The sequence below is a fragment of the Bufo bufo genome, chromosome 4 (genome assembly GCF_905171765.1).
Source record: "Bufo bufo chromosome 4, aBufBuf1.1, whole genome shotgun sequence".
NCBI classification, from domain to species: domain Eukaryota; kingdom Metazoa; phylum Chordata; class Amphibia; order Anura; family Bufonidae; genus Bufo; species Bufo bufo.
In genome coordinates, this window is record NC_053392.1 from 628573525 (window position 1) to 628594173 (window position 20649).

General features: G+C 49.6%; 1 protein-coding gene across 4 annotated transcripts in view; it reads left to right on the plus strand.

Moving 5' to 3' along the window:
* Positions 1-20419, plus strand: part of MDGA1 (MAM domain containing glycosylphosphatidylinositol anchor 1) — a 241211-nt gene extending 220792 nt beyond the window's left edge. The window contains exons 16-18 of one of the 4 annotated variants that reach the window (XM_040430779.1): positions 12168-12298; positions 18625-18733; positions 19266-20419. In XM_040430779.1, the coding sequence (XP_040286713.1) occupies positions 12168-12298; positions 18625-18733; positions 19266-19357 (332 nt within the window). In that variant the 3' untranslated portion in view covers positions 19358-20419. The remainder of the gene's footprint in view (positions 1-12167; positions 12299-18624; positions 18734-19265) is intronic. The other 3 variants (XM_040430782.1, XM_040430781.1, XM_040430780.1) reach the window with 3 other exon arrangements.
* The last annotated feature ends 230 nt before the right edge of the window (positions 20420-20649 follow it).

Here is a 20649-nt window from a genome sequence, read left to right on the forward strand (position 1 = left end):
AAGTGGTTAACAGGCAGGTGTCACATGGAGCCCCCCTTCCTATACTCAGTAAGGATGGCTGCCCATTTAGAAAATCTGGAGCAGCATGTCCGGGGGGGAATGATGCTCTGCAGCGCGGTCCGGGGGGGAATGATGCTCTGCAGCGCGGTCCGGGAGGTAGACGTTCTGCAGCGCGGTCCGGTGGGGACATTCTGCAGCGCGGTCCGGTGGGGACATTCTGCAGCGCGGTCCGGTGGGGACATTCTGCAGCGCGGTCCGGTGGGGACATTCTGCAGCGCGGTCCGGTGGGGACGTTCTGCAGCGCGGTCCGGTGGGGACATTCTGCAGCGCGGTCCGGTGGGGACATTCTGCAGCGCGGTCCGGTGGGGACATTCTGCAGCGCGGTCCGGTGGGGACATTCTGCAGCGCGGTCCGGTGGGGACGTTCTGCAGCGCACTCCGGGGAGGGGAAATTCTGCAGCGCGGTCCAGGAGGTAGACGTTATGCAGCGCGGTTTGGGGGGGACATTCTGCAGCGCGGTCTGGTGGGGACATTCTGCAGCGCGGTCCAGTGGGGACATTCTGCAGCGCGGTCCGGTGGGGACGTTCCGCAGCGCTGTCCGGTGGGGACGTTCCGCAGTGCTGTCCGGTGGGGACGTTCTGCAGCGCGGTCCGGTGGGGACATTCTGCAGCGCGGTCTGGTGGGGACATTCTGCAGCGCGGTCCGGTGGGGACATTCTGCAGCGCGGTCCGGTGGGGACATTCTGCAGCGAGGTCTGGTGGGGACATTCTGCAGCGCGGTCCGGTGGGGACGTTCTGCAGCGCGGTCTGGTGGGGACGTTCTGCAGCGCGGTCCGGTGGGGACGTTCTGCAGCGCAGTCTAGTGGGGACGTTCTGCAGCGCGGTCCGGGCTTTCGCATCAGCTGGAGAGCAGCTCGCCCGGGGGGGGGGGCGGAGAGCGCTAGCAAGCTTGACGTCTGCACACTATCCTAACATGAAGCCCCCAGACTGGGGTCCTGGTGACTGGTGACACCTTAACCCTTCATTTTCCGACGAGGAGTCTTCTGCAGGCACTACAAGATTTCTCCTACAGATCATCCTGAGCCTCCTGATTCACGAAAGGAATACCAGGACTGCAGTGAAGACTGACACTGTTCTGAAGAGTATCCCCATAGAATGTCGTTTATGATCCTGCGGGTCCAGCCTCTGGACGTCCGTATTTAAGGCTGCCATTAATGGTGGAGGACCGGGCACATTCTAGGGGCGATGCTTGCGGCCCCCCGCCCTTTCCCAGCAGATATTACCCCCCCCCCCCAGTTGGAGTCGGCTTCGCAGATGGTTTGAGAGCAAATCTAAGATTACAGCAATTAAACAAACAGCCCAATGAAGCACTTATGTGAACGGAGGCGCGGAAAACCCTCCCCGCCCGCGGCTAATTGCCTCCATTACACGTGTTTCTGGGGACAGGCCCATTAAGCAGAATGAGAGCGTTAACTACAGCCGAAAATTACCGGCTGACAAACGAGCGGCGAAGGGGACGCGAGAGGCGAGGGCGGCATCCAAGAGAGGAGCCTTGGGGGTTAATTAATATTCCCCACCCATTAGTAATAGCCCCGCCTCCCCCGCGCCGCCGTCCGCAGTCATTTATCGTCAGTCTGCGCGGCTGGTCACATTTCATTAAGAGTCTCTTTAATAAGGAATGAAATGCGCCAGATTCGGGGGCTCCGCTGACGAGTGATTGATCGCCCTCGCTGGCTGCGCGCCGCCCGGGGGCTTTATTCCGGGCGCCTGTCTGTTTATTATTTTTTGCGCCGCGTCCTCCGTGTTTGACTTTATTAATCCAATTCTGATTTTCGGTGAGAAATGCAGGAAAATGATTAAGTTTTGTGCAAACTGAAACGGGCAACGCGCTCACGGGAATAACTCGGGGGAGGGGCGGCGAGCGCCTGCTGTGAGGGCTCGTACTACAGCTGGAGATGAGGGGAGTTGTAGTCTTTTTTATGCAAACACTGGAGGATCAGGGAGTGCAGATGTCGCAGTTGCACTTGGGGCCCCTCAACCGCGCAAGTAGTAGGGCGGGTGGGGGCCCATCTGGCAAGGACCGAAAACTGCCGACACAAGAGGTGGAAAGGAATGTTAAAGGGGTAAGACCGCCCGTTGTCAGGATCCAGGGGGTCCCAGAGGTCGGACCCCCACCGGTCACATAGTGAAAGGGAATATCCCTTTAAGGGGACGACATCCAGTCTGCAACTTTCTAATAGATGTTGTGTCTTAGTTTTGTGTCTATTTTTAAGATCTCTGTTTGCTGTGAGAAATGAAACAATAGTCCTGAGCTCAGGGTTTGCTACAGTGTGTCAGCGTAGACAATCCTCTGTGAGATGCACAAATCTCTCTCCTGAGCTCAGGGTTTGCTACAGTGTGTCAGTGTAGACGATCCTCAATGAGGTGCACAAATCTCTCTCCTGAGCTGAGGGTTTGTTACAGTGTATCCCTCCCAACTCTGCCTTTTTTTTTGTGGCATTGTCACAAGTGGACAGAAGTTATGTAAATGTGCACAGAAATGGGGGCGTTCCCTGGGTGTTTTGTGGGCGTGTCTGGCTGGGGTGGGGCTTACAAATGTTGGGAGGCGTGACAATGTATCAGTGCAGGGGAAAATGTATCGATTTACATTTCTTTAGCTCACAGAGGATTGTCTAGACTGATACAATGTAGCAACCTCTCAGCTGTGCGAAATATCGGGTCAGGACAGGTTTTTAATCTGGTAAAGATTATCGTTCGCTGACATGAAGCAGAGATGGCGGGGAAACATCACACACAGTATATTAGGGTTAGTAACGTTGCAGGATTTGGGGTGTGACGATCAGACTGGGGGTCACCCGGCTTTCTCAGAAGCAGATATATTGCCTGTTGATAGACCGCGAGGTGTGGCGGTCTCTCCGTTTACCGTAGTGCTTTGCGTCGTGGCAGTGAAGGGGTTACGCTATGCTGTGGACTCCGCTGCCGGGGCCCCCGGGACTCCCTGGAAATGTTACCTTTACGAGATGAAAAGGTTTTTCTGCCGCCAACCCCTCGGAACGGACATTTCATTCTCCGCTGGTCGGAAACCGCGACTGAGATAATAGAAGGATTCCTGGGGGATCGAGCGCAAGAAGAGGCCAGAATCCCGCCGCGTACAGCCTTTCCCCAGCCCCCCGACATCCACAAGCCGAGAGGCGATCTACGATGGCGACCTGGCTTTATATATATAGAAACTGCATCACAGGAGGGTAGATACAGGACCGATTCCTCTGGGGGAGGGGCATGCCAATTGTCACTATTAAAGGGGCACTCTGGCTGTGACCATTAAGGAGGTATGTGTGGGCTATGTCGACAGAGTTGAACAGAGTACCGTAGTGGCCGTTATTAAAGAGGTACTCTGGCTGTCATTTTTAAGGAGTAACTTGGCAATGATTATTTAAGGGGATCGCTGACTATATTTCATTGGGCTGTCTTCGGGGCACTCCGTCCGTATTTGAGTGCTGTAGCCATTGCTTTAAAGGGGAGCCAGAATTGTGTTTTTTATGAGGGCACTCCGGCTCTGTTCACTTTTCTAAAGTGGAGCTCTGACTGGGGTATCCCTACTGTTACCGTTTAAGGGGGACACAGGTGCAGGTGACCCCGGTGCTGCACGCTCCAGAGCCCGCCGCCTGCCTATTACTCCGGGCTCCCGCCCGCCCAGGGCCCCGGGGTGATTCACAGTTCGGCTGCTGAGGTCGGAACTGAACATTAATCTCAGGCTCTGAATAATTCAGGAGGCCGACATTTTGGGTCTCGCATTTAAAGACATTCATTTTTTTTTTTCTTTCTGAAGTGATGGAGAAAATAAAGGACAGGGGCGATTCCAGCTCTGAGGTCACCCGCAAATGTATGACTGCGGAGGAAGGAATGTAATAAACTGTGACCGTCGACTGATCACGTGATTATTTGTGTCTGGTTAAATGGCCGCTCCGACCGCATAAAGCACTGTCCATCCGCTTATGAAGGATCCTTGTCTCTTAGCTCAGTACTTTACTTATTGGAGCTGCAGTTTGTGCTCCGGTGCTGCTATTCCTAATGGAACTGAGAACAGGTGGTTGTGAACTAGTCGGCCATTCTGGAGACTGGATCTTCTGGACTCCTGGTCCCCCACATAAATACGAGTATTTATAGACACTTCCACCTCTCCTTTCTTCATGCCGGTCAGTCTTAGAGGCTAAAGGTCGCCACACATCATTTCAAGCAAACCTTCAGCAACCGTCGTGTGTGTCGGGGTGTCCCGCCTCTACACCAATGACACAAATCGGCAAAAAGAAGGATTCTACATGTTAGGTTTCAATGTGCTCCATTCTTTTGCTCTCACTGGGGATAAGCTGCTTCCAGAGGGGTCTGGAGGAGGACAGAGGGGTCTGGAGGAGGACAGAGGGGTCTGGAAGAGGACAGAAGGGTCTGGAGGAGAACAGAGGGGTCTGGAGGAGGACAGAGGGGTCTGGAGGAGGACAGAGGAGTCTGGAGGAGGACAGAGGGGTCTGAAGGAGGACAGAGGAGTCTGGAGGAGGACAGAGGGGTCTGGAGGAGGACAGAGGAGTCTGGAGGAGGACAGAGGGGTCTGGAGGAGGACAGAGGGGTCTGGAGGAGGACAGAGGAGTCTGGAGGACAGAGGGGTCTGGAGGAGGACAGAGGAGTCTGGAGGAGGACAGAGGGTCTGGAGGAGGACAGAGGGGTCTACAAGGGGGACAGAGAGAGGGGTCTGGAGGAGGACAGAGAGAGGGGTCTGGAGGAGGACAGAGGGGTCTGAAAGGGAGACAGAGGGGTCTGGAGGAGGACAGAGAGAGGGGTCTGGAGGAGGACAGAGGGGCCTGGAGGAGGACAGAGGGGTCTGCAAGGGGGACAGAGGGGTCTGGAGGAGGACAGGGGGGTCTGGAGGAGTACAAGGGGGACAGGGGGGTCTGGAGGAGGACAAGGGGGTCTGGAGGAGGACAGGGGGGTCTGGAGGAGGACAGGGGGGTCTGGAGGAGGACAGAGGGGTCTGGAGGAGGACAGAGGGGTCTGGAGGAGGACAGAGGAGTCTGGAGGAGGACAGAGGGGTCTGAAGGAGGACAGAGGAGTCTGGAGGAGGACAGAGGGGTCTGGAGGAGGACAGAGGAGTCTGGAGGAGGACAGAGGGGTCTGGAGGAGGACAGGGGGGTCTGGAGGAGGACAGAGGGGTCTGGAGGAGGACAGAGGAGTCTGGAGGACAGAGGGGTCTGGAGGAGGACAGAGGAGTCTGGAGGAGGACAGAGGGTCTGGAGGAGGACAGAGGGGTCTACAAGGGGGACAGAGAGAGGGGTCTGGAGGAGGACAGAGAGAGGGGTCTGGAGGAGGACAGAGGGGTCTGAAAGGGAGACAGAGGGGTCTGGAGGAGGACAGAGAGAGGGGTCTGGAGGAGGACAGAGGGGCCTGGAGGAGGACAGAGGGGTCTGCAAGGGGGACAGAGGGGTCTGGAGGAGGACAGGGGGGTCTGGAGGAGTACAAGGGGGACAGGGGGGTCTGGAGGAGGACAAGGGGGTCTGGAGGAGGACAGGGGGGTCTGGAGGAGGACAGGGGGGTCTGGAGGAGGACAGAGGGGTCTGGAGGAGGACAGAGGGGTCTGGAGGAGGACAGAGGGGTCTGGAAGAGGACAGAGGAGTACAAGGGGGACAGGGGGGTCTGGAGGAGGACAGGGGGGTCTGGAGGAGGACAGGGGGGTCTGGAGGAGGACAGAGGGGTCTGGAGGAGGACAGGGGGGTCTGGAGGAGGACAGAGGGGCCTGGAGGTGGAGAGGGGTCTGCAAGGGGGACAGAGGGGCCTGGAGGAGGACAGGGGGGTCTGGAGGAGGACAGAGGGGTCTGGAGGAGGACAGAGGGGTCTGGAGGAGGACAGAGGAGTACAAGGGGGACAGGGGGGTCTGGAGGAGGACAAGGGGGTCTGGAGGAGGACAGGGGGGTCTGGAGGAGGACAGGGGGGTCTGGAGGAGGACAGAGGGGCCTGGAGGAGGACAGAGGGGTCTGGAGGAGGACAGAGGGGTCTGGAGGAGGACAGAGGGGTCTGGAGGAGGACAGAGGAGTACAAGGGGGACAGGGGGGTCTGGAGGAGGACAGGGGGGTCTGGAGGAGGACAGAGGGGTCTGGAGGAGGACAGGACAGTCTGGCAGCAGCTTACTCCTTTATCTGTAGTGATGACACATGGACGTCTGGCTGTGGTGTCAGCTGCCCGCTATCTAAAGCATATGACCACCTTAAGGAGCAGAGTCTTCTTGACTCCAGATCACCCACCTCTGTAATGGTGTCCAGGCTTCTCATTGTTGGTCACCCACCTTCATACAAACCTCCTTCACTCCTGATCTGCAAATCTTGTGTATGATACTCTTAGGCCCCTTTCACACGGGCGAGTATTCCGCGCGGATGCGATGCGTGAGGTGCACTGAATCCGGACCCATTCATTTCTATGGGGCTGTTCACATGAGCGGTGATTTTCACGCATCACTTGTACGTTGCGTGAAAATCACAGCATGCTCTATTTTCTGCGTTTTTCACGCAACGCAGGCCCCATAGAAGTGAATGGGGAGGCATGAAAATCGCAAGCAAGTGCGGATGCGGTGCGATTTTCACGCACGGTTGCTAGGAGACAATCGGGATGGAGACCCGATCATTATTATTTTCCCTTATAACATGGTTATAAGGGAAAATAATAGCATTCTGAATACAGAATGCATAGTAAAACATCGCTGGAGGGGTTAAAAAAAATAATATAATAATTTAACTCACCTTAGTCCACTTGATCGCGGCCCGGCTTCTCTTCTGTCTCCTTTACTGAACAGGACCTGTGGTGAGCATTCATTACAGGTAAAGGACCTGTGGTGACGTCACTCCGGTCAACACATGGTCCATCACATGATCTTTTACCATGGTGATGGATCATGTGATGACCGGAGTGACGTCACCAAAGGTCCTTTACCTGTAATGAATGCTCACCACACAGGTCCTGTTCAGCAAAGGAGACAGAAGGAGATGCCGGGCTACGCGATCAAGTGGACTAAGGTGAGTTAAATTATTTTATTTTTTTTTTTAACCCCTCCAGCGCTATTGTACTATGCATTCTGTATTCAGAATGCTATTATTTTCCCTTATAACCATGTTATAAGGAAAAATAATACAATCTACAGAACACCGATCCCAAGCCCGAACTTCTGTGAAGAAGTTCGGGTTTGGGTACCAAACATGTGTGATTTTTCTCACACGAGTGCAAAACGCATTACAATGTTTTGCACTCGGGCGGAAAAATCGCGGGTGTTCCCGCAATGCACCCGCACATTTTCCCTCAACGCCCGTCTGAAAGAGGCCTTATGGTCACAACCCTGTGCTGTCCTCATCTATTTGAACACTTGGAAAAGGTCCACTTAGGTAGGAATGTCCACATGACGGATCACCAGCTTCCAGGAAGCTAGAAAACGCCCTCATACTTAGGCCTAGTTCACACATCAGTGTTTGGTCAGTGATTTGACTCAGTGATTGTGAGCCAATACCAAGTACAGGTCTAAATCACAGACCAGGTGTAAGTCTAGAGGCCCCACTCCTGGGCCTAAGAGTGGTCCTGTTCTCTGAACCTGCCCTGCATGTAGCTACATACATGTGTACACAGTCATACATTTAGGGACGCCCGCATGACAGCCCACATGCACACTGGAAGCCGTCTCCGAGGTTTCCCAGAATTCCCCTGAATCTACAGTCGTGGCCAAAAGTTTTGAGAATTACATAAATATTGGAAATTGGAAAAGTTGCTGCTTAAGTTTTTATAATAGCAATTTGCATCTACTCCAGAATGTTATGAAGAGTGATCAGATGAATTGCATAGTCCTTCTTTGCCATGAAAATTAACTTAATCCCAAAAAAACCTTTCCACTGCATTTCATTGCTGTCATTAAAGGACCTGCTGAGATCATTTCAGTAATCGTCTTGTTAACTCAGGTGAGAATGTTGACGAGCACAAGGCTGGAGATCATTATGTCAGGCTGATTGGGTTAAAATGGCAGACTTGATATGTTAAAAGTAGGGTGATGCTTGAAATCATTGTTCTTCCATTGTTAACCATGGTGACCTGCAAAGAAACGCGTGCAGCCATCATTGCGTTGCATAAAAATGGCTTCACAGGCAAGGATATTGTGACTACTAAGATTGCACCTCAATCAACAATTTATAGGATCATCAAGAACTTCAAGGAAAGAGGTTCAATTCTTGTTAAGAAGGCTTCAGGGCGTCCAAGAAAGTCCAGCAAGTGCCAGGATCGTCTCCTAAAGAGGATTCAGCTGCGGGGTCGGAGTGCCACCAGTGCAGAGCTTGCTCAGGAATGGCAGCAGGCAGGTGTGAGCGCATCTGCACGCACAGTGAGGCCAAGACTTTTGGAAGATGGCCTGGTGTCAAGAAGGGCAGCAAAGAAGCCACTTCTCTCCAAAAAAACATCAGGGACAGATTGATCTTCTGCAGAAAGTCTGGTGAATGGACGGCTGAGGACTGGGGCAAAGTCATATTCTCCGATGAAGCCTCTTTCCGATTGTTTGGGGCATCTGGAAAAAGGCTTGTCCGGAGAAGAAAAGGTGAGCGCTACCATCAGTCCTGTGTCATGCCAACAGTAAAGCATCCTGAGACCATTCATGTGTGGGGTTGCTTCTCATCCAAGGGAGTGGGCTCACTCACAATTTTGCCCAAAAACACAGCCATGAATAAAGAATGGCACCAAAACACCCTCCAACAGCAACTTCTTCCAACAATCCAACAACAGTTTGGTGAAGAACAATGCATTTTCCAGCACGATGGAGCGCCGTGCCATAAGGCAAAAGTGATAACTAAGTGGCTCGGGGACCAAAACGTTGACATTTTGGGTCCATGGCCTGGAAACTCCCCAGATCTTAATCCCATTGAGAACTTGTGGTCAATCCTCAAGAGGCGGGTGGACAAACAAAAACCCACTAATTCTGACAAACTCCAAGAAGTGATGATGAAAGAATGGGTGGCTATCAGTCAGGAATTGGCCCAGAAGGTGATTGAGAGCATGCGCAGTCGGATTGCAGAGGTCCTGAAAAAGAAGGGCCAACCCTGCAAATACTGACTCTTTGCATAAATGTCATGTCATTGTCGATAAAAGCCTTTGAAACGTATGAAGTGCGTGTAATTATATTTCACTACATCACAGAAACAACTGAAACAAAGATCTAAAAGCAGTTTAGCAGCAAACTTTGTGAAAACTAATATTTGTGTCATTCTCAAAACTTTTGGCCACGACTGTATGTCCACAGTGACTGTTCACCTGTAATGTCTCTTCTCCGCATGAAATCGATCAGGATCTGTCATCTCCACTTCTAGAATTCTCTGCTATGTACTTGGTCAATATCTTGCAGATAATTCTATGTGTCTAAAATCTCGAACATTTCCCCCATTATTCTATGCTGACCCCCTTTACAGTTTTCCATACTTTTCCCAAATAGAAGCGTGAACAAAAAGTGGCGACATTGTATCATATCAGCAGTGAAGTGTTACATATCAGCCTTTGCTCCTTTATATGAATATATAGGCTTATCCCAGGAGCTTGCACTCTACAGCCCTGTGCCCTGTGCCATACAAGCTGGAATGATACAGAAACCTTGAGAGATCTGCCTCCTGTAAATCTGCAGCTGCCAGGTTTTATAGGCTCAGTGTCAGTGTGAGGTAGTAAAGGAGGTGCAGATGTGAGGCCGAGTGCTGGGAAATGCCGGCTGAGCAGTAATGCGCTGCGCTCACTGGCCGCTCTCCAAGGGGCTGGAGAAACATTTACTCCTCTTCCTCCAGCTTTATGGGCTCAGTGCGGAAATGTCCGTAAATTAATATTCCAAGAAGCAACAGAAAGTAAAATTATCTCAGCCGGGTGCCGCAATACAAAGAGAGACCTCCTGTAGGAAAACGAGCAGAAAAAAGAGGATAGATAGATAGATAGATATTAGATATATAGATAGACAGATAGATAATACACTGCTCAAAAATATAAAGGGAACACTTAAACAACACAATGTAACTCCAAGTCAATCGCACTTCTGTGAAATCAAACTGTCCACTTAGGAAGCAACACTGAGTGACAATCAGTTTCACATGCTGTTGTGCAAATGGGATAGACAACAGGTGGAAATTATAGGCAATTAGCAAGACACCCCCAATAAAGGAGTGGTTCTGCAGGTGGTGACCACAGACCACTTCTCAGTTCCTATGCTTCCTGGCTGATGTTTTGGTCACTTTTGAATGCTGGCGGTGCTTTCACTCTAGTGGTAGCATGAGACGGAGTCTACAACCCACACAAGTGGCTCAGGTAGTGCAGCTTATCCAGGATGGCACATCAATGCGAGCTGTGGCAAGAAGGTTTGCTGTGTCTGTCAGCGTAGTGTCCAGAGCATGGAGGCGCTACCAGGAGACAGGCCAGTACATCAGGAGACGTGGAGGAGGCCGTAGGAGGGCAACAACCCAGCAGCAGGACCGCTACCTCCGCCTTTGTGCAAGGAGGAGCACTGCCAGAGCCCTGCAAAATGACCTCCAGCAGGCCACAAATGTGCATGTGTCTGCTCAAACGGTCAGAAACAGACTCCATGAGGGTGATATGAGGGCCCGACGTCCACAGGTGGGGGTTGTGCTTACAGCCCAACACCGTGCAGGACGTTTGGCATTTGCCAGAGAACACCAAGATCGGCAAATTCGCCACTGGCGCCCTGTGCTCTTCACAGATGAAAGCAGGTTCACACTGAGCACATGTGACAGACGTGACAGAGTCTGGAGACGCCGTGGAGAACGTTCTGCTGCCTGCAACATCCTCCAGCATGAGCGGTTTGGCATTGGGTCAGTAATGGTGTGGGGTGGCATTTCTTTGGAGGGCCGCACAGCCCTCCATGTGCTCGCCAGAGGTAGCCTGACTGCCATTAGGTACCGAGATGAGATCCTCAGACCCCTTGTGAGACCATATGCTGGTGTGGTTGGCCCTGGGTTCCTCCTAATGCAAGACAATGCTAGACCTCATGTGGCTGGAGTGTGTCAGCAGTTCCTGCAAGACGAAGGCATTGATGCTATGGACTGGCCCGCCCGTTCCCCAGACCTGAATCCAATTGAGCACATCTGGGACATCATGTCTCGCTCTATCCACCAACGTCACGTTGCACCACAGACTGTCCAGGAGTTGGCAGATGCTTTAGTCCAGGTCTGGGAGGAGATCCCTCAGGAGACCGTCCGCCACCTCATCAGGAGCGTGCACAGGTGTTGTAGGGAGGTCATACAGGCACGTGGAGGCCACACACACTACTGAGCCTCATTTTGACTTGTTTTAAGGACATTACAATAAAGTTGGATCAGCCTGTAGTGTGTTTTTCCACTTTAATTTTGAGTGTGACTTCAAATCCAGACCTCCATGGGTTAAAAAATTGATTTCCATTTTTTAATTTTTGTGTGATTTTGTTGTCAGCACATTCAACTATGTAAAGAACAAAGTATTTCAGAAGAATATTTAATTAATTCAGATCTAGGATGTGTTATTTCTGTGTTCCCTTTATTTTTTTGAGCAGTGTATATAGATAGATATGAGATAGAACAAAGATCAATAGATAGAACGACAGATAGATAATAGATAGATAATAGATAGATAGATAGATAATAGATAGATAGATAATAGATAGATAGATAGATAATAGATAGATAATAGATAGATAATAGATAGATAATAGATAGATAATAGATAGATAATAGATAGATAATAGATAGATAATAGATAGATAATAGATAGATAATAGGAGATAATAGATAGATAATAGATAGATAGATAGATAGATAATAGATAGATAATAGGAGATAATAGATGGATAATAGATAGATAATAGGAGATAATAGATAGATAATAGATAGATAATAGGAGATAATAGATAGATAGATAGATAGATAGATAATAGATAGATAATAGATAGATAGATAGATAGATAGATAATAGATAGATAGATAATAGATAGATAATAGATAGATAGATAATAGATAGATAATAGATAGATAATAGGAGATAATAGATTAATAGATAATAGATGAGGCAGATAAATAGATATTTTGTTACATTGTATTTACGTTTTTCATTCTCTCAGGTTTTTCCTGTCTTTTCTTTGCAGGTAACTTAACTGTTTTGTTGCGTCTCAAGAACATCGTCAGCCAAGATATTCCTGTTTGGTCCAAGAAAGGCGACCAAGGAAACAAGTGGCAGTTAGAGAATCTGCAGGTGAACCCGACGGCGCCCTTCCAGGTGAGATTCATCATTTCCTGCAGTCCTATGTAACACCACAGATGGACATGTCCTCCTCAGTGAGCACCAGTTGGTTAGCTCAGCTCTGCTACATCTGTACGTGCCGATCATCAGGGGTTTGTTCTGAGTTTGATTATTTTCCTAAAAGAATAAAGAAAATAATAAAAAATTCTTCCCAATAAAATCTGCGTCCTAATGTAAAACGGAGGCCATAACTGTGATATACGGCGCAGCCTCCGCCGTCACGCTAAGGCTGCGACTCATAAACGTGCGGCCACAATCCGAGAAAACAGCGCATCTATATAAGTAATATTGTCCTGTCACCGTCCGACGCTGCGAATAGTCAAATCATAAAACTGAAACGCTCCGAATGTTAAAATATTTAATGCAGAATCAATCCCGGCAGCGGCGCCTGGTTTATTGTTGTCAGCTCTGCTACACTGCGCAGGAACCGCAGAGACGGCAAACATTCCAGAATCTCATACAGGAACCGATTAAAGGCCCCTAGAAAATAGAGTAATATACAGACTTTAGCTGCTGCAGAACCTCTTTTTAGAAAGAAAGCTGAGCCTGAAGATGCATCTCTCCCCTAGGAACTGAGGTGTGTATTATGAGGGTCTGCAGCAGCTGAGGTGTGTATTAGGAGGTTCTGCAGCAGCTGAGGTGTGTATTAGGAGGTTCTGCAGCAGTTGAGGTCTGTATTAGGAGGTTCTGCAGCAGCTGAGGTGTGTATTAGGAGGTTCTGCAGCAGCTGAGGTCTGTATTAGGAGGTTCTGCAGCAGTTGAGGTCTGTATTAGGAGGTTCTGCAGCAGCTGAGGTGTGTATTAGGAGGTTCTGCAGCAGCTGAGGTGTGTATTAGGAGGTTCTGCAACAGCTGAGGTGTGTATTATGAGGTCCTGCAGCAGCTGAAGTGTGTATTATAAGGTTCTGCAGCAGCTGAGGTGTGTATTAGGAGGTTCTGCAGCAGCTGAGGTCTGTATTAGGAGGTTCTGCAGCAGCTGAGGTGTGTATTAGGAGGTTCTGCAGCAGCTGAGGTGTGTATTAGGAGGTTCTGCAACAGCTGAGGTGTGTATTATGAGGTCCTGCAGCAGCTGAAGTGTGTATTATAAGGTTCTGCAGCAGCTGAGGTGTGTATTAGGAGGTTCTGCAGCAGTTGAGGTCTGTATTAGGAGGTTCTGCAGCAGCTGAGGTGTGTATTAGGAGGTTCTGCAGCAGCTGAGGTGTGTATTAGGAGGTTCTGCAACAGCTGAGGTGTGTATTATGAGGTCCTGCAGCAGCTGAAGTGTGTATTATAAGGTTCTGCAGCAGCTGAGGTGTGTATTAGGAGGTTCTGCAGCAGCTGAGGTCTGTATTAGGAGGTTCTGCAGCAGCTGAGGTGTGTATTAGGAGGTTCTGCAGCAGCTGAGGTGTGTATTAGGAGGTTCTGCAACAGCTGAGGTGTGTATTATGAGGTCCTGCAGCAGCTGAAGTGTGTATTATAAGGTTCTGCAGCAGCTGAGGTGTGTATTAGGAGGTTCTGCAGCAGCTGAGGTGTGTATTAGGAGGTTCTGCAACAGCTGAGGTGTGTATTATGAGGTCCTGCAGCAGCTGAAGTGTGTATTATAAGGTTCTGCAGCAGCTGAGGTCTGTATTAGGAGGTTGTGCAGCAGCCGAGGTGTGTATTAGGAGGTTCTGCAGCAGCTGAGGTGTGTATTAGGAGGTTCTGCAGCAGCTGAGGTCTGTATTAGGAGGTTCTGCAACAGCTGAGGTGTGTATTATGAGGTTCTGCAGCAGCTGAGGTTTGTATTAGGAGGTTCTGCAGCAGCTGAGGTGTGTATTAGGAGGTTCTGCAACAGCTGAGGTGTGTATTATGAGGTCCTGCAGCAGCTGAGGTGTGTATTAGGAGGTTGTGCAGCAGCCGAGGTGTGTATTATAAGGTTCTGCAGCAGCTGAGGTGTGTATTATAAGGTTCTGCAGCAGCTGAGGTGTGTATTAGGAGGTTCTGCAGCAGCTGAGGTCTGTATTAGGAGGTTCTGCAGCAGCTGAGGTCTGTATTAGGAGGTTCTGCAGCAGCTGAAGTGTGTATTAGGAGGTTCTGCAGCAGCTGAGGTCTGTATTATGAGGTTCTGCAGCAGCTGAGGTGTGTATTAGGAGGTTCTGCAGCAGCTGAAGTATGTATTAGGAGGTTCTGCAGCAGCTGAAGTGTGTATTATGAGGTTCTGCAGCAGCTGAGGTGTGTATTATGAGGTTCTGCAGCAGCTGAGGTGTGTATTAGGAGGTTCTGCAGCAGCTGAGGTGTGTATTAGGAGGTTCTGCAGCAGCTGAGGTGTGTATTAGGAGGTTCTGCAGCAGCTGAGGTGAGTATTATGAGGTTCTGCAGCAGCTGAGGTGTGTATTAGGAGGTTATGCAGCAGCTGAGGTGTGTATTATGAGGTCCTGCAGCAGCTGAGGTGTGTATTAGGAGGTTGTGCAGCAGCTGAGGTGTGTATTAGGAGGTTCTGCAGCAGCTGAGGTGTGTATTAGGAGGTTCTGCAGCAGCTGAGGTGTGTATTAGGAGGTTATGCAGCAGCTGAGGTGTGTGTTATGAGGTTCTACAGCAGCTGAGGTGTGTATTAGGAGGTTGTGCAGCAGCTGAGGTGTGTATTATGAGGTCCTGCAGCAGCTGAGGTGTGTATTAGGAGGTTGTGCAGCAGCTGAGGTGTGTATTAGGAGGTTCTGCAGCAGCTGAGGTGTGTATTATGAGGTTCTACAGCAGCAGAGGTGTGTATTATGAGGTTCTGCAGCAGCTGAGGTGTGTATTAGGAGGTTCTGCAGCAGCTGAAGTATGTATTAGGAGGTTCTGCAGCAGCTGAAGTGTGTATTATGAGGTTCTGCAGCAGCTGAGGTGTGTATTATGAGGTTCTGCAGCAGCTGAGGTGTGTATTAGGAGGTTCTGCAGCAGCTGAGGTGTGTATTAGGAGGTTCTGCAGCAGCTGAGGTGTGTATTAGGAGGTTCTGCAGCAGCTGAGGTGTGTATTATGAGGTTCTGCAGCAGCTGAGGTGTGTATTAGGAGGTTCTGCAGCAGCTGAGGTGTGTATTAGGAGGTTCTGCAGCAGCTGAAGTGTGTATTATGAGGTTCTGCAGCAGCTGAGGTTTGTATTAGGAGGTTCTGCAGGAGCTGAGGTGTGTATTAGGAGGTTCTGCAGCAGCTGAAGTATGTATTAGGAGGTTCTGCAGCAGCTGAGGTGTGTATTATAGGTTCTGCAGCAGCTGAGGTTTGTATTAGGAGGTTCTGCAGGAGCTGAGGTGTGTATTAGGAGGTTCTGCAGCAGCTGAAGTATGTATTAGGAGGTTCTGCAGCAGCTGAGGTGTGTATTATGAGGTTCTGCAGCAGCTGAGGTGTGTATTATGAGGTTCTGCAGCAGCCGATGTGTGTATTATGAGGTTCTGCAGCAGCGGAGGTGTGTATTATGTGGTTCTGCAGTGGATCTTCATTTCAATCTCTGCTTGATCTGTCACCTCCCCTGGGGATCGGTATCTAGGAAGGAGGAGTGCCTTGAGGAGAAGGAGGTCATTAAGGGGCCAGCAGGCCATGTGGACTACTAGATCTTCATATCAATCACCAGTGGCATGTTGAGGTGGCTACTCTGTGTGATCCAGCACAGGACTTGACATTGACAGAAGAAACTAGAGGGTCTCACTGCTCTTTTTCTCCATAAGAGGTGAGAATCAGGAAGGTGCTGGGGTCGGTAAGTGGTTCTCATCCCGTGGATGTGATGATCCAGTACTCGCGGTGCCCCGGGCAGCTGGATGCTTCTCTGCAATAACCCACCTGGGACACACTGTAGAACACGCAGTGCACCCATTGAGCCTCGTTAGGACCCCAATGTAGACTGCCCCGACAGCATCATGAATCCTCCAGAGATGTACAAACCACAGAGAGGGCTCATGCAGCTGCTCTCAGGACCCTGGGGGAAAGAGGGCCCGGCCTAGGTTGGTCCATCACCTTCTCTGTTGGTGCAGAGAACCTGTGTCGAAGTCTCTATGACTTTATATCTACAGACACAAGCACCCGGTTATGATAAGGTGAGGGCCCCATGTGGCTTTTGCTCTAAGACCCTTTATACACACCCTCCTGGCACTTCCAGGTAATGACCCCAGATCTCCAGGAGGTGAGAAAACGTGAAGATGACGGAGCACTGACATGATCTCCGTGGACATTCGCTCATTATAGGGAGGGAATCAGAGGAGTGCATCTTCTCACCATGCTGGCGATCAATGATATTAATAATCCTCCGCAGTTCACTGACCTTTAGTAAATCCATTCTAATCTTGTTTACGTTCACAGTTTATTTTCTCACTGCAATTACAGATAATTGTCCTGGAACATTGGGGGAGGGGAAGGATTAATATATACCAACGCATTACGTGGCGAGGAAGGTCACTCCAATCATTATGAAAATGCATTTGCTGAATGAAATGTGTGGAGACCCAGAGCCGAGAGATTTAGAGCCAGAGCCAAGAGATCCAAAGATGAGAGACCCAGAACTAAGAGATCCAGGGCCAACAGGTTCAGAGCCAAGATATCTAGAGCCAAAGCCAAGAGACCCAGAGCTGAGAGATGTAGAGCCAGAGCTGAGAGGCCCAGAGACAAGATGCAGAACATAGAAAATCAGAGCCAGATCCAAGAGACCCAGAGCCAAGAGCTAAAGAACCAAAAGACCTGAAGCCAAGAGATCCACAACTAAGAGAACTAGAGTTGAGAGGCTCAGAGCCAATAGATCCAAAACCAAGAGACCAAAAGCCAAGAGATCTAGAGCCAGAGCCAAGAGATGCCGAACCTAGAGAATCAGTGCCGAGAGATCTAAAGCCAAGAGACACAGAACAGAGAGACATAGAGCCAAGAGACCCAGAACAAGTGACCTAAAGCAGAGTGTCCCAGAGTAAAGGAACCTAGGGGAAAGAGACCCAGAGCTGAGAAACCTAGGGGCAAGAAACCGAGAGGCTACAGACAGAGCTGAAAGGCCCAGAGCCAAGAGATGGAGAACCTAGTGAATCAGAGCTGAGATATCTAGGGCCAGAGCCAAGAGATCCAGAACCAAAAGACCTAGAGCTGAGAGGCCAAGAGGATCCATAAACAAAAGACCTTGAGCTGAGAGTCAAATGATCCAGAGCCAAGAGCTGAGAGACCCAGAACCAAAAAACCTAGAGCCAAGAGGACCAGAGACAAGAAACCTTGATTCGATAGACCTAAATCTAAGAGGCCCAGAACCAAAAGACCCAAAGCCAAGAGACTCAGAGCCGATAGGCCCAGAACCAAGAGATCTAGAGATGAGAGAGCCAGTACCAAGAGATTTAGAACCAAGAGACCTGGAGCTAAGAGGTCCAGGAAGGAGACTTAGAGGCGAGAGACCCAGAACCAAAAGACAAAAATCTGAGAGGCCTAAAATCAAGAGACACAAAACCGACGGACCCAGAGCCAGTAGACCCGAGCTAGAGACCCCTCATGGTCTAGTCAGTCTACTAGAACCATAGTTCTCCGTTAAATATTTCTTCCTGGTGAATTTCTGAGCCATGATATGTATTTAATTATCCACCCCCATTCTCAAAGTGCTTTATTGAGAAGAAATTTCCATAAAAATAATTACCTTATAGCAGAAGCCACCATAAAAAAATCATAAGTAGAACTCTGCCCTGACACCAGCCAAGAACAACCCCAGAAAATTGACTAACCCATAAAATGTACATGCTGTGTCAGAACCCCTCGACCAGGTGCACAGCTATAGAAGAGGTGTGATGCACCCACCGTGAATAGCACTGTGGACGTTGATGTTCATGATGATTTGGGTCCACAGAACTTCCCTTTAACAACACTGCCATTGCACAGGGCAGGAAGTGTTCATCCCTACAATCCCATGGTTGTAAATTTTACTACTACTCTAGATGAGTGGTCATGGCCCCGCTGAACTTGTTTCACCTCTGTCCGGTCTGATCTGCCAGCAGATGCATGGTTTATAAGATTTCACGCTCCAACACAACTTTCGGGAGCTTAATAATAAACCTTAGAGATGTCTTAGCCTCCCAGACAGTATATCCACGGCATGCGGGGAGCGCTGGCACCTCCTCGCTGTCCAGAGTCCATCTTATTGTTTCCTCTCCCAGAATTATGTAAAATCTCGCCGCTCACTGGATTATGTGCAGGTGACATTTGCTTCCGTGGGAAATAAATCTTTCAGGGGATTAATGTCAAAGCAGCGGCGGCAGAATCCAGATACGCTCGCTGAGGCTGAGTGAGGAATAGGAACATGTTCTTGTCCAGGTCTAATGACTGCTCTTGTGTTGACCTCATGTCTTCTCTTTCCCCAGATCGTGTTTGAATGTGTTATTGGAAAAGGGGTGGAAGGCGACATGGCCATCGATGACGTCACCATAAGGAAGGGAGAGTGTCCAAAAAGACTGATCCCCCCAACAAAAGGTAAGCCCAACTTGAGACAGAGACGACCTTGCCCACCTAGTCAGCAACTGGTAGAGGAGACTCATCCCTTGTCTACCAATGGTCAATCCAGGGGTCAAAGTAAGACCTCCTCAATCTGCCCTAGAATTGGCCAATCCTGAAGGTCAATGTGAGACACAGTAGGCCAGTAGTAGAAGGAAATCATAGAGGAACCATGGAGAAACCGTCCAGATCAAGAAAACTCAGATACAGTGTAGTATCCCTTAAATGTGTTATAGCAGCCATATACCTCCAATGGGTTCACAGCCAACCAAGGTCAACCTCTGCATGGGGTTCCTATGATCTCCCCAGGTCTAGGTTAGTCATCTGCCTAGCAGATGACTTGCAGAATTATGAATTTAGCTCTGGTCCTTGAACAGGATACAGTGTAACTTTTTTGGTTACAACCCATCTAAGTTGAACCCTCCTGCCCCATGTGAGACCTGTTTACACCCTTCGCTCTAAATTTCTGAATGTCTTGTCACAGAGTTTGCTTTGTCCCCTTGTTTTGCAGCAGTGGCGGCCCCCAGCAGTGCTGCCTGTCACCCCCTCTCAGGATTTCGACTCTGGCTTGCATCTTTCCTTCTCTTTGTTCTCCTGAGATGATACAAAGTGGCATCTACTGGATTCTGATTGATTCCTCCCCAACCTTGCGCCCTTATCTCCTCTTTCCTCCTCCACCGACACACCAAAGTGTCCAGATCTTACCAAAGACCGGCAGGCATGACTGCTTGAAGGAGCCGACAACAGACTGAGTGGTTCCTTTAAGAAGACCATTGCGTCTACAATTCAACCAAGGGGAGAGAGAAAAAAAACCAAGAAGGAATTACAAAAACAGCGAGAGATACAAGCAAAAAGGCGCGAGAGAGACGGAGATGGGACAGTAGGGAAGTGGTAAGACTTAGGAGACATTCAGACGTCCACACAGGCGATGTGGAAACAAACCATAAAAAGCTATTCGTAATGGACCGTATGGAAAACATAAGCACAAATTTCTAATGAAACTGTGGAGACCGTGGCTGGAGAATGTTACTCTGCTCCAGGGCAGGAACCTTGTCATCGACGTCCCAGCTCCTGCGCCAGGATTTTCTAAGTAGATCCCTTGCGTGCTGCTCAATGTCATATAAGCTCATGTATGCTCATGCCAGATGCATGTTCTTCCGAGTTCATATGTTCTTGTATCTCCATGTAATCATGTGTCCTTCCCATGCATTCCTTGGTCACCGAGAGGGCACTGACCCTCGCCAAGGGACGATTGTAGACTTTAGTTCGCTCATCGCTCTCATTCTAGGTCTTCCCAGCGGCCATATAGACCAGGCAATCACGTCACGGGGCCAGAATGTAATGCCCTAGTGGTCAGAAGGACCAGAGACTGGAGGCCGTTGACAGCTTGCTGTATTAGATATCTATTATAGAGGGGTATATACAATGGCGGCTGCTGAATCCGGCTGATATTTAGTGGTTTATCTATCCCAAAACATAAACAAAAGTGCCCAATAGAAAACCAGGTATGTGCGCTGAGCACCACGCCACCCTCCATCCACATACCTCACCATCTTCATTGACCATGGCTCATAGATTTCCGCAGGGGACAGAGGTCATCTGATCTATAAGATGACATTTAGGTTATTGTTACCAAATCTGAAAATTTTAAATAAACTGATATTGTTTTCTTTCTGTGTCTGTCTAGTGTCAAGTACAGTGTCAGATCTGGTGTCAAGTACAGTGTCAGATCTGGTGTCAAGTACAGTGTCAGATCTGGTGTCAAGTACAGTGTCAGATCTGGTGCCTGTTCTAAAGTCAGGTACAGCATCAGATCTGGTGTCTGTTCTAAAGTCAAGTACAGTGTCAGATCTGGTGTCTTCTAAAGTCAAGTACAGTGTCAGATCTGGTGTCTG